The sequence below is a fragment of the Telopea speciosissima genome, chromosome 9, assembly GCF_018873765.1.
Source record: "Telopea speciosissima isolate NSW1024214 ecotype Mountain lineage chromosome 9, Tspe_v1, whole genome shotgun sequence".
NCBI lineage: Eukaryota > Viridiplantae > Streptophyta > Magnoliopsida > Proteales > Proteaceae > Telopea > Telopea speciosissima.
The window spans coordinates 49,055,033-49,069,373 of NC_057924.1; the positions used below are offsets into that span (position 1 = coordinate 49,055,033).

Sequence of the window (14,341 nt, forward strand, 5' to 3'; positions counted from 1 at the left end):
TTGTTTGAATTTCAGAGCAAATTCAGTCAGTATTCTGATGTCTAATCTTTTTTTTTGTTTTTAATCCTTGAAATTGTGAATCATCCATGAAGGGTAAAATAGTCTTTTCCAAATTATAACTAACTATAGGCTAACACCATCAGCCAGAGGGGGTCCAAGTGTAATAATGGAAAGTACATAGGAGGAAAGCTTAATTAGGGCAAAGTACAAGGAAGGAAACAACATTCTCAATCAAATATCTTCTCTCCAGTTGCGAATATTAAAAAAAAACAAACAATTGAACTGAAAGTACATAGATATTCTGGCATGAAGAATATGTATTGATTTCCATCTTTCTGGACTTAAAAGATTCAAATGTGCGTTTGGTATGTATTCTTGGAATACATTCTAGGTCAATTTCGTATTCTCGGAAGATGAAAATAGTTGTTTTTATCGCTCGAAAATGTGAAATCAACCTAGAATGCATACCAAACACAGCCTCACATAACAATTCCTACATACCTTGGAGCAGCGTGCATCAATGTGATTTATGGCAAATCCAGCTCTTCTAAGGGAAGCCAGCTCAAGGTGGAATCATGGTTTTAGTGCAGAGTATCAGATCGGGCGGTGGCCATATCAGATAGATTTACCCCTGAATCTCCTCTAAAAATGAGTTTTTTTTTAACTATTTACCCCTTATTCGTACTGTCACTGATACTGTATCGATACAATCGGGATCGGTTACTTGCAAAACCGGTACCGGCGATACAAGACGAATACCTCAAACCATCGGTGAAAATAGTTAAAACATGTATGACACGTGGCGAAGAAACATCTAGGTGGGTCAATGCATGATGAGGAGATGAAGGGAGAGTGGCCTGGGAAGGGGCGTTGCGTGGGTCAGGGTAAGATGGCGAAGGATCAGAAGATATGAAGATCGTTAGCTGTAGTTGAGAGAGGTGCAACTCTTGAAAACGTGAATGGGCGCCACTTTGACAGTCTAATATGAAGAACGATCAACAGCATAGTTCGTAATCTCAGATTGGATCGGCTGGATCTGATTGGTATCGGCCATGATCGATCCCAAGATTAGACCGATCCGTCAAGGTATTCCTGGATTGTTTCCTGAATCGATCAATCAGATTCGATACTTGCCATTTTTTATTTTTTTTGAATTTTTATCGATCCATACTGATTTTTAATATTTTATTAATATTTTTGATCAATCCATACCCAATCCAAAAAAACCTGGATTTTGGTCATTTTTTACCAATCTAGATTGATATCGGCCATGACCGATCCAGAGTCTGATACCTAGATTTTAAACCTTGCACCACAGGGACTGCAGGCCGACGATTTGGATCCACATGGCAATACAAAGCACCATACGTATACAGTTAGCACACAGAAAAATTGGTCTATGTTAAAACACCCGCTTGATGCTAATACTTGTCATGTTTATACTTTATATAGTCCAATTTCCTAGCTGATGCTTTTGTGGACATGGTTTGATGTATCGTTATCGGATCGCCTGATATTGTTGCCGGTTTTGAATATCGATACTTGACCAATATTGTATTGGTGAAACAATATGGATAAGGGGTAAAATAGTATTAAAAAAACCCCCATTTTTTAAGAAAAACTAAGGGTAAACTTGTCTATCACAGCCGGTCCATGCTGATACTGTATCAAGATCATATCGAGGTCCCGTATTAACACAATATATTCCGAAAGGCTACGTTGACACAGGGAAGAGGAGTGAAGTGTAAAAAGGTACAAATTTTAACATATAAAGTACAAAATTGTTTGTGCCATGTGGACAAAAAGGAGGAAGAACGGAGATGGAGAGGGTAGGGAAAAAAAATAAATTTTAAACATTTAAACTACAAAGAAGTACCACAGAAAAAAAAAATATATGAACAAGAAGAAAAGGGAAAACAGCATGAAAGCCAAAGGGAAGAAGAAAAAAATGAAAATTTCCTTCTGCTATGTGAAGAGGGTTACAACATCTCTACGGTATCCCCTAACCATCAACAGCCTCGGCACATTCTGTACCAACAAATCCATGTACTCCATGTAAAAGTAAGCTGGGTGGTTCAATGGAGGTGGGGGAAGACTCACAAGAACCACTGCTGCCATCCTTGAGTATCTTAGTATAGTCGAATTCAGTTTCAAAGTAGTGTAAAGGAATTTCTCTACCTGCTGCTCATTAACAACAACAGGCTTACCATCAGCCATCAGAGGAGTCTCTTCTCTCTGTGCCTTCTCCTGCATCTCTCCTAAGTAGGCTGCTATTCGTTTCTGGGCCCCAGTGAATGCCTCCATTGAGTCATCTTGCTGTCCGCCATCCTCCATATGGGCCTCCCATGACTTCATTGTAATGACTATAACCTCAGCCAGCATCCGGAGATCATATAAGAACTTCTTCACATCAGCCTTGAGCTCCTCTGCATCCGCATCCTCCTCAGCAATGCAGAATACCTGAATCTTGCAACTCTCGAAGCTCTCCTTGGTAAGCAGAAGCTGAGAGAGAAGCAACATGAGACCACCATCTCTTACAATCCAATACAAGTCAATGGTACCATACTGTCTCTGGTACACATTGGGCCACTCATCAAGCCCCTTGACAATAACAACTGCCTTATTGGCAACGATGCAGTCATTGATAATACTGACAAAAGTGGCTGGGATCTCGGTTAAATTCTCCCGGCGCCATATCTCTGGATATCTCATCACCACAATGTTGGGCTTGAGATTGCCAAGGCCCATAGTCTGGACAATCCCACGGAAACCATCAGACATGCTGCGGGCAACCACAATCTCCGCTACACCCTCACAGCGCTTGTATTCAATATAGGTTCTGAGCTGCTGGCAAGCAACTTTTGCATCCTCAGCACACTCGTGGTAATCTCCATCAAGAATAGAGACAAAGATAGACATGCCTCGCCCCTTCTTCTTCATAAAATTAGCAAAATCAGCAAGTTTTGGATGGCAGGGGACATTCTCCGGAAGCTTACCCCATGGCCTACAGAATATAAGGGGGATTGGGTACCAGTTCTTAGGGTGGACTTGGTCCGCTGCAAAGTACAACATGTGAGGTTAGTTACCAAAAGTCACAGAGAAAATCAACAAATAAATAACTCATGATAAAATGTTGGCAAGCAAAAGTAACAGTAGAGTGTTCACATATTAAATATGATACATAAGCATATAAGCATCTTCATGGGCCCAGGTCAACTGATAATGTGTCACTGCTTGGATCACCATATGCAGCAAAAACTGCACAAATAAATGTCCCTAATGCTCTGGCTCTGAAGTATGCCTTTACCGGTGGAAAAGGAATGGGAGAATGGCCTTAGATTCACCTGATAAACTGTTTAACTGGGTTTAGCAGTCAGGTTCAGCAATAATTGAACATTTGGACTCATAACTGCCCAGATGATAAATGATATCCAATACAGAGGATGCCCATATCCTATAGAATAGCAGCAAAGTATGATTCACCTACAATCTACACAGGATGATGGGGAGCAGTAGCAGTACCGATTTCTACAGTACCCCACGAAATCAAAGACAATACAATACTACAGATCTTTTCAAGAATTGAATGATACTGGAAAGAGTCCCAGGTTCCTCATCTGTAGCACCAGAAATTCAATGGATACCTCTTCAAGGTATAAGAAAATTTTCAGTGGACATCAATTGTTAATTATTTCTCTGAACTCCCTCAAAATAACTTTTCTTATAGACTAGCTGAGGCAGCTAGATGTTTGATTCATTAGGGATGATTAATAATTTTTTATTTTATTTATGTTAAGAGTCGTAGGAAGGTAAAGTCCCATTAGAGTTGAATTTGATTTTGTTTTAGATTACGATAGAATTGGAGTCCGTTTCAGTTAAGTCCAAGATAAAGTCGATTTATGATTTAGACTTCGATAGGTATTATGGTTGTTGAGTCCTTATTTACTCTTTGTAACCACCGTATATTATTCAGATTTGAGATTTTGGAATTGAATGAAAAGGTTACCTTAGCTGACCAGAACTGTGTGTGTGCCTTTCATTCTTCTTTCCCTGACTTCCACTCCCTTGTTTCAGGTTTGATTTCTTCTTTATGTACCTGTTATATTATTCTCTTGTTCTTCTTATGTTCTTTGGTTCTGCTCCTTGAATTCTTCTTCGAGCATTGCTGTTCTTCCTTTCTTGGCTGTTGACGGTATAAAACTGGGATTGGGAAAAGATTGTTAGAAGCCACTTTGATCCCCATGGTTCAAGCTAAGAATCTGGGCGAAGGGTATACTCCCTTAAGCGATCCTCAGGATGTTGGTTGCTGAAATCAATTCTATTTTGAACACATGCAAAACCCTCCATTGCTGGACCTGCAACTGCCGCAGACTCCGGTTTCAAACTCCTAATCTAAATACCATTCGATTTTCTAGAGGTCTTGAGAGTTGGATCAACTCTGTAGTCACAAGCGATTCTGGTTCTGGATTCTCGGGACTACTGAAGATTGATCCATAAGGTTGCAACTCATCTTTGGTCTTAAGGTTTTTGTTTCTCTCTGTAATACAAAGAAGACAGCACATCATGTTGCCCTTAATTCGTTTAATTCCTTTAATCCCTTCAATTATTTTAAAGTAGTTTCCCAAAAATATCCTTTTATTTTTTATTTTTTTTTATTCCCCACTATACCTTAACTTTCATTCCTGATTTGCCCCCCTTCTTTAATTCTAATTCCTTGTCTCTCTTTCTTTAGTTTACTTAGTTATCCTTTAAGATTCCCTTTAATTACGATAGTGCCACACCATTATAACTTTCCATTTATTTACCATTATGTCATTGCTCTTATATAACTTCAAAATATTTACTGTTTTGCCACTAGTATTTGATTTGAGTTATTTAACACTTGGGCGGGTCCATATAAAACCCATATAGGGTTTCCAACCCTGGGATCGCATCACTAGCACCCAATTACAACATAGTTCCTACCATGAGAAGGAAGCACAAACTAAACAATTTCAAGTCTAAAACCCTCTAATTAAACCATAACAAAATCTTACTGACATTCTAAAAAAAAATTCCTTTTCAGATTAAAATCCAAGTATGTGCTACAATAATTTCCCATTTAATTGGAAAAGGATAAGTGAAGTTGAGTTGGTTATAGTACAATACCTCCCAATGACCGGAGACTGCGAAGGGCCAGTTGGAAATATGCACTCTTGAAACCATCACCCCAGTCCCCTGCTTTCCCTTTTAAGCACACATAATAATATATAAGGCTGACAAGGGCAAGAGACACCACTGTGAATGACCACGAGATCAAGAACATGATCACTGCACCAATCACAAAAGCAACAGGTAACTTTCTCTCTTAAATAAACATTTTCATAGACAAAAATTTACAGTCTAAAAAAATTAAAAAATAATGATCCCAAACTCCAAAAGTCACAATATATATAGATTATCACTCCAATGAACTCTTTTGCTGCTTATTTTGGATTAAAGAAAATGAACATAAAATTAAATCAGCGTGATCTCAGCAATAAAAAATAGAAAGGAGAAGAACAAATTAACAGGAAAAAGGTTATGATCTCTATTACCCGGACAATCCATGTACCTACAAAATTAATTATGCTGACATGTATATGCGTACGGGATAGGCATCCAACATGTACCAAAAGTCAGACCTTGGATACAGCTGTGAAGAAGATTAACCTCACCCCTATAGAAACATTTTGAAGCCCCATACCCATACCATTTCTTAACTCATATCCTCTTATCTTAAGTTTTAGTGTATGGGAAGATCCAACTCCTCAAAACATACCCGTTCACATTTCTCATAACCAAAACCATGTATAATCCCCATAACCAAAATCATGTAAGGATATGATTGCATATCCCAACCATCAATTACTAGACAGTAATCTGAAAGAATGGTAGTCTGGATTTCAGTCATTCTACTCAATCATGTTCATTGTGGATCTTCTAGATGGGCATGGAATTTAAACCAGCTGCATCCCTGAGGTACAACTGGACTTTCAGGTGTAGTTGGGCTTGAGTTCAGGCCTCAGGCAACAGGATCAAACGAGAGTCGAAGAATATGTGATGCAACATATATATTGTATAGCTGCTTGGACATAAATACACAATTTTATGATTTCTCTTAGACTTGGGTCAATTGTAATGCTTTAAATGTCAAATTTTTAATTACTTGAGGGTATGAACTGCATGAAACTAACAAAAACCATCCTGCTCAGTTCAGCTAGAATAGTCGGGTTCTGTTGATGCCTCAACCTGGGATCGAACCCCAGTAGTATCAGGATTCCATCTTCCTGCATTACTAGCCTTCACTCCTAGTAGCCCAGCTTTTTTTAAAATATTAAGAAAAAAAATGAACATTTTCAGTTCTATTTAAAATATGAAATAAGCCAAATAAACCAAAGAGTACCATGCCCCACCCAACCCAACCGAAACCAGGTCAGATTGTGGCTAAGAAAATAAACCTACATTAGATTGATGGATTCAGACTGAAAAATCAATTTGTAGGTTGAGCTTGCACTGGCCGTCAACCCTACCAACCTATGTTGCAAAGCAGGTATTATTTTGCAAAAAAGATAAAGATTTGAAGTCCTTCAGTTCTACTTATGTATTGATCCAGTCCAATCAGGTTCAACCAAATGCACCTAAGTTTGAGATTCACAGTGGGGCCAGTTTGTTCTTTGGTTGGTTCAGCTTACAGGCTGAATGTTTCATTCAGAACATCAGCATCGTTCCATTCATAACATACACAGCATTTTACCTAGCTAACATTTTTCTCTTATGTTTGTCTTTATTTCTTTTTTTCTTTTTTTTTTGGTTGGGGGGTCATTTTAAAAGCAAAGTTGTTCACTCATTTTCCAATTTTTTCTTTTTCTTGTACCTTTCCTAATTGACAATGTCGGACTCGGGTCAATCCAAAACCAACCAAACCACCCTAGTTGAGCCCATTCTTCTAGGTGGTCATATTAAATGATGCATCTGACACCCATGAGTATAGACCATATTTTTCACTGCACATAAGCTGCCTGTATATTTGGCCCACAATCCCGATTGGCATATTAGACAAAAACCTAAGACATATACTTGGGTTTTTTGAATGGCTAAACAGTAATGGATTGGCATATTATATTTACAGTTCTGTCCATTGGTAAATAGTTTAGACATTGAACAAGAATAAAATTTAAATATAAATTATCAGTCATTGGATATAAAATTCTCTTTGAGAATGGAATAGCATTTTACCTAACTAATATTTTTCTCTTATGTTTTGCTTTTCTTGGGGGAGGGCATTTTAAAAGCAAAGCTGTTCACTCATTTTCCAATTTTACTATTTACCTTCCCCCCACTCCCGACAAGTCCTTCAGGGAAAAGGGGGGGGGGGGAAGCATAAGAAACTCCATGGATAAAATGGTAAGTAAGGCAACATACCTATACAAAGTGATGCTCCAAGAAGAGAGAGGCTCCAATGGTGAAACTTCCACCGAGGGCGCCAACTTGGAGCATCTAGAAGATCAAGAAGGAAGCACGATAAGTTGACACCACCATAACAAAGAAGGAAAAACATTGTAACAGTCGGTGTGATAAGATCCAGATTCCCAATCACAACACACCCACAACAGAGGAAGGCTGTAAAGAGGGTAGCAGCATGCGGCTCAACCCCCTCCGCAACCTTGAAGTAGTTAAGAACTGGGAGAATGTCATCGTTGGCAATCGCTGCAAGCAACCGTGGAGCCCCTGTCAAGCTTTGAAGAGCTGCACCTAGAGTGGAGAGGATAATTCCGACATAAATGATTGCAGGAAAAGGCCAAGCCACTGTAGCTGTAAGTAGCCTGCATATGTTTAGTAATGCACAAAAACTCAAATACTGAACTTATGTCTTCCATTTGATTTCAACAAATTGACATAGAGAAATGCCAACTACTACCCAGATCCTCCAAATTTCAACACACCCATTAGATACAATTTTAATGCACCATAACAAATCTGTTGTTTAGATTCATCTTTCACGTATTAGTTTTTTACTGAATTCTTTTATAGGACCCCCAAAAGAGGAAAAGAAAAGGAAAAAATAAGAAGAGGACTAATGGAGTCCAAAACTTGAGGATCAACAAATAAAGATTTAAACCAGGATCAATTCCAAAATCAACACCCATGGCTAGGGAAAATTCACGAAATCTACAAAATCCATAAGACTAGCTTTTATCATGTTGTGCAATTTATTTTAGTAGCAGTACTACGAGGAAATGTATTCATATCGGTAAAAAGGAAAGCACCATGTACATTTTAGATTTTGAAAAAAACACACACACACACACACATGCAGAAGTTCATTGACTATAATGCTAAACATAGTCATATCATCTCTTGCTTGCATCATGCAAGTGGTAAAGATGTTGATAGTAACTATTTATTTGATGGATATCAATAAAAAAACGGATGAAATATATTTTTTATTTTACAATAGTTTTAATTATGGTTTCTAAGGAGTTGGGGGAAAATAATTGAAATTTGATTTGAACCCCCTCTATGATGTAGGGGACCAATTTGATTTCTGAATTTCATGAAATCTTACCATGAATTAAAGAAAAGAAACCATTGTGTAGAGAGGAGAAACTGTTTGCACAAAGTCAAAGAAGAAAGCCAATCAAAAAAAATAAAAAATGTGAGAATTTCAAGCCAGCATGAAATTCACAGGGAATCAAGAGAGGCTCAGTGGCCTTGCCAAACAATTGGCTTTGGAGGACATGGGTAATGAAAGAGCAGTTGAAGAACCATTCTGAATTGCAAATGACAATAGGGGCGGGAGGAAAAAAATTGTGACACCACTATTAGTAGGAAAAGGAATTCATGCACAGGAAAATAGGGGTGAGGGTGTTTTGGTTATTTCAAATGGGCATTTATGCCCATCTCACTGTGTTTAATGCAGGTCATGCATATAACCTTTTGCCTTTTATCATTGTTGTTGTTATTGTTCTTTCTTTGTCCGAGGACTTCTCTTTAAGGCGTCTGTCTGAGTATTGAAAATTTTTGGCATGACAGTGATTTGATGAAGTATACCCCACAGATATGGCTTGGCAATGACCTCTTTAATTACAAAGATTAATGTAGCTAGAGGGGTAGTTTCATCCAAAACAAAGTGATGAGGGCATCATCCAGGGATTTAGGACATATCAAAGGAGCCACCGACGTACACAACAACAGATCACTTCATTGTGGCTAGATGTCCTTTATTAACTTGTGTGGATGTATATTTCTGTTTACGGATGTGATAGCTTATTTTATTTTGTTGTATTTTGTTTTATTTGGTGTCAAAAGTGTTATGTACTAATGTTGTAAGGGAGTTATTAGGGAGTTATTGCAGGAGTAGTTATTAGGGAGTAGTTAATGCTGGAAAAGTAATCATTCGGGAGTTATTTTCTTCTTTTTTCATTTTGGGTTAAAATACTGTATTTTGACATGGAAGACAATGACTGAGGTTGGAACTTGTGAGATTTTCTCCCATCCTCTACAGCATGAGTGATTCCCTGCAAAAATCGAAGTTGGTGTGAAGCCAAAACCCCTTCTTCATCCCTCACTCTTCTCTCTTAGGCTACCACCCTCTTCCTCTTCCCTATTCCTTTTCCACCAGTTCCAATTTTCCCACTTTTGCCTTAAATTATAGCCTCAACACAATGAAGATTCATCAATTAACAAGGAGGCACTAAGAAGACTTCCTTGGAGTTTGGTAGTGACTAAGCACTTGACCACAGTATTCCAACTTGCAGGACTGCAAAAGAAGGTACTGCCTATCATGCATCATTTATTCAATTTCCATGAATCCTAGAATGAATTTTCTGCACTTGTATTTTGGAAACTTCATCATTTATGGCTGCTGTTATTCTGATTTTCTGCATGTATGTTGTGAGTTTTGTGTTAATAGACCTTCCCAAACCCAAATTCATTTAATCCTTAGACTTGTATTTGAATTCCCAAACCTGTCCTGCACCACAAAGACAAAGAGAACCTCAACTACTAGAAGGTCCAACCACAATCAGACTGCTTCCTAGGCTGATTTCCTTTGTTGGAAAAGTATTCTGAAGAAGAGTTTACAAAAAATCTTATGAATAGAGGCAGATGCTTTATACTGTTTGTTTTCTCTGTGAGGCCCTTAGGCTTTGAAATGGACATTTGTACAAAGTTCCACTCCATATTTGTACTCTCGATCCTTGAACTAGGTTTATTCATCCAGCATCAAAGGAATCTCAAAATTCTGTAGGCATTAATGGTTTTAACTCCCTCTCCACCCCGCCTGACTCTCAGGTGGAAAGGTAGGTGATGCAGTTAAGATTCTTCAATTGGACAATCGGGCCTCAGAAGACTTCATTTTGACCCATTAATGGGTTCTATGTGCCTTGGGCTCAAGGATTTAAGTATTGGTATCAGGTATCGTATTGGAAGGGTGATTTTAAGAGATGAATCGTATCAGAGAGACGCAAGATATGTTAAGTTACATATGGACATGGTCAAGAAACACAAAGAAATGCAAAGGATGCATGCAAAATACAGTTTAAAGCATACAACAGTATAAATAAACAATATGTAAAAAATAGCATGTATAAAAAGAACTAAGTACGATGAGACAAATGTATTTAATTGATAATGTAAAAAATTAAAAATACAAACAACAACAACTCAGTCTTAACCCAACTAAATGGGGTCGGCTAAAAATGATGAGGTTTTTTTATGCGTGTTAATAGTCTAATAACATAAAGAGCTGTGGGCTGGTTCAAACTCATAGTTGGAGCTGGTCTCAGGTAAAGGTGCAACCAAGATGATATTGTGCAAACACCGAACATACACGCAATACAAAAAGAAAATGAAGCAATTTATCCATAATGTAAGTATTGAGTATATCGATTAGTACCGAGCTGTATCGACCTGTATCAGGTGGTATCAACCAATACAGTGCAATATGTTTTTTTAATTAATAAGTATCATATCGGTACCTTAAAGATACAATATGTATCAGTAAGTACTGGGAAGTATCGAAGGATACTTAAAACCTTGCTTGGGCTTTTATTTTGGATTGATTGATGTAATGGGCCTTTTTTATAAGCCTATATTTAAGATCTTAATTTTCAATACAGGATTTACTTTATTAATTAGTTACTTAGAGTCCTATTTCTTTATTTAATTGTTAATAAGTGTTTTAGTTAGGCTGGAATAGGTCTCCAAGAGTCTAGCCTTATTTAAGGCCAGATTTGGGATGATTTCTATTTAAATTTTGGATTGATTTCATGAAATAGTCAATAAATAAATTTTTGGTCAAGAAATTCTGAAATATTTCAAGAATAAGAAATCTATTTGGTAGTTTAATTTCTGAGAATAAATTCTGTATATTTCTTTGGGAGAGGGTGGTGGTGGCGGTGGTGCCGGGGTGGCAGTGGGCGATGGTGGAGGTGGTGATGGGGGTGGTGGCAGCGGTGGTGAGACCATCAGGAGAAGAAGAAAGCTGGTGTTTTATTTTCAACATGAAATTATTCTTTAACCCATCAAATTAACTATGTGCTCATTAAAAACAAGAGTAAAATCAAATTTAATTTCAAAATTTCAACAGCTCCTCAGCTATTTCAGAATTCCATTTGATTTCTATTTCACTGAAATAAGGTGCAAAAATCAAACCAAACGATTTTCGACAGAGAAATCACCCCTTGAAATTGAAATAGAAACCATACCAAATCAGGCCTTAGTCTCTTTTCTTTATTATTTCAGTTTCCTAGTTAATTTAAGTTACCTTATCAGTTCAGGACTGGTTTAGACCATTCTATTTTTTAGCTTAAGAAAGTTTTTGACTCTTCTATATAAGTTGTAAGGGGCTACAGCCTTGTACACAAATTTGAGTAACGAATTTGGCTTGTACACAAATTTGAGTAATGACTTTGCCTTGTACACAAATTTGAGTAATGAATTTGTCTTCTATATAAGTTGTAAGGGGCTACAGTCTTCCTACTTTTTCCTTTTGTTTTTCCTTTGACTGATCAGTCAAAGAGGCACTTGTATCATAAAGAAGATAATTAAATAGGAGATGACCAGCCAGATCAAAAAGAGCCTATTGAGAATTGGCACTCAAGTGACCTCACACTATAACTTGGTAGCCATAAGAAAATGGTTGACCTTGTGAAGTTACGTACAAAATCATCAAAATTTCCAACTGTTTTCCATAAAGTGAGTTTGTTATGTTTGCCTCAAGCATTATGTTGTCCAGATCCATGCAGGGGTGGGTGTCTATTAAAGAACTAGACAGTAGAGCATAATGAATGCTTCAGTACAGTAAAAAAGAACCAACTGCAAAGGAAAATGTGCAAAACATTGATTCAGAGAACAGGAAACAAACACATTGGTGTTAGCACTCGAAATGAAAAGAGGAAGGAAAGAAAAATGATTGAGCTGTCTTTCATCACAAAGGTACCAACTTTAACGCAAAATATTTTACCTGTCTGTCAAAAGCTTATTTCTGGTTGCAACAGCTCCAAAAAATAACACAGAAACTAGATATAGAGAAGCAGTTGTGAGAGTTGCAGACAATGTGCCAACAGGTATTGAACGCTGTGTATCCTTAAGTGAGGCAGAGCGATTTGAACCTGCCATAATTCCCGTCACAGCAGGAAAAAAGAGACCGACCAAAGCACTGAAAACAGTAAACATCTGATTGTTAGAAAATGAAGAAATTTAATACTATTCCAAACTCATCAATGAGTAAAGTGTGTCAGACTTTTGAAAGTGATATCCGAGTCACTATCTTCACAGCACATGGTGAAATGAACAAACAACACTGGAAAGAACACATTGATCAATAGAAATACTTTCATCCATTTTGTTTAAAAATATTCAGAACAAAGATTAACAAATTCAAAACAACAACTAACAATGGAAAAACTTAAAGATATAAAATATCCTAAGATTTTCCCTGTGAATATCTCTGTCTACCGACTTATAAGCACTTTTTTGCAGGATTTGGATGAGGAAGTGATGCAAATAGTTGGGTAATCCAGGCTCAATAAGGCTACGTGAAGTGCAGAGTCACCATCTCTTGGACACGGGCTGAGCTATTTATAATTCTTGGAGAATACCAAATATGTTAGCAAACTGTGTGATGCAGATCACATCCCTTGGAAGAAAAAAAATTTGGATTTGGGTTTGGTTCATTTTTGGGTCAAGTTGAACCCATGGTTCAATAAGTTAGGCCAATATTTAAGTCCCCAATGGATTATATGGGTCATGGGCTAAGTAATTTTGAGTTTTCTATTGTAATGGCCCATTTTATAAGCCCAAATATTAGGGATTTAAGGCCTACACGGGATTAAGTAGTTAATTTCTATTTTATAATAGTTTCTTGTTGTAATGGTAGTTACTTCTAGGCCAAGTTAGTTGCTACTTAGTTGTTTCATTTTTCTTGGACTTTCTAAGTAACTGATGAATTTCATGAATAATGGCTTGTGAACAATGTTCCCACAGCCTCTTTATTTATAATCAGAGATCATTACAATAAAGGAAATAAAATCCTAGTCAAATCACATGTGCAACATGTGGATAATGAACCTGGACATTTTAATGTATCTGGATCCGGGTCCCAGGTCAACGGGTAATCCGTGAACATTCAACACTCCCCCTCAAGTTGGTGCATATATATATCATGCATGCCCAACTTGCTAATTACAGAAGAAAAAGACTTATAACAAAGACTTTTAGTCAGGAAAACTGCTAGTTGATCACTGGACTGAACAAATAGAACACATACAACTCCTTGCTCCAGCTTTTCCTGATGAAGTGCCTATCAACCTCCACATGTTTGGTACGATCATGCTGGACTGGGTTGTGTGCTATACTAATCATGGTTCGAGAACTTGAGCCGAGATCTCGCTGAGTTTCTCGATTTCGTGAGATCCCGAGACGAGATGCTATACGCTTCCTAAAACTACATTTTCTCGGCTGAGATCTCGGTGATGTCTCGGTGCAGTTTTTTTGCATTTTTTTAGTTGAAAAAAGTTCAATATCTCGCGGTGGCGAGATCTCGGTATCGGGTCATACATGGATTTTACCCATTTTCAGTGCCCATTTTGACCCATGTGCCCATTTTATTAAAAGAGAGCCAATGGACAGAACTCGAAAATCTCGATAGTTCTGTCCATGCTCTCTAAACAAGGGGAAAACAGCTCTCTCCCTCAAATTTCTTCCTCTTTCTTTCAATTCTTGGCTGGAATGCATTGTCTGAAGTGAGATTCAAGTGCCAAAGTGAAGATTCAACTCCAACAGTCCAAGAATCATCACCTATTTGTAGGATTTCAAA

The 14,341-nt window shown here is 37.6% G+C and overlaps 1 protein-coding gene across 2 annotated transcripts in view; it reads right to left on the reverse strand.

Annotated features, from left to right (window-relative positions):
- Positions 1 to 1,838: 1,838 nt before the first annotated feature.
- LOC122640444 (cation-chloride cotransporter 1-like) overlaps positions 1,839 to 14,341 on the reverse strand; it is a 72,066-nt gene continuing 59,563 nt past the window's right edge. For both annotated transcript variants that reach the window (XM_043833645.1, XM_043833644.1), the window contains 4 exons: positions 12,488 to 12,682; positions 7,444 to 7,844; positions 5,149 to 5,310; positions 1,839 to 3,056 (listed from right to left, as the gene is read on the reverse strand). In XM_043833645.1, coding sequence (XP_043689580.1) covers positions 1,966 to 3,056; positions 5,149 to 5,310; positions 7,444 to 7,844; positions 12,488 to 12,682 — 1,849 coding nt within the window. In that variant the 3' untranslated portion in view covers positions 1,839 to 1,965. The remainder of the gene's footprint in view (positions 3,057 to 5,148; positions 5,311 to 7,443; positions 7,845 to 12,487; positions 12,683 to 14,341) is intronic.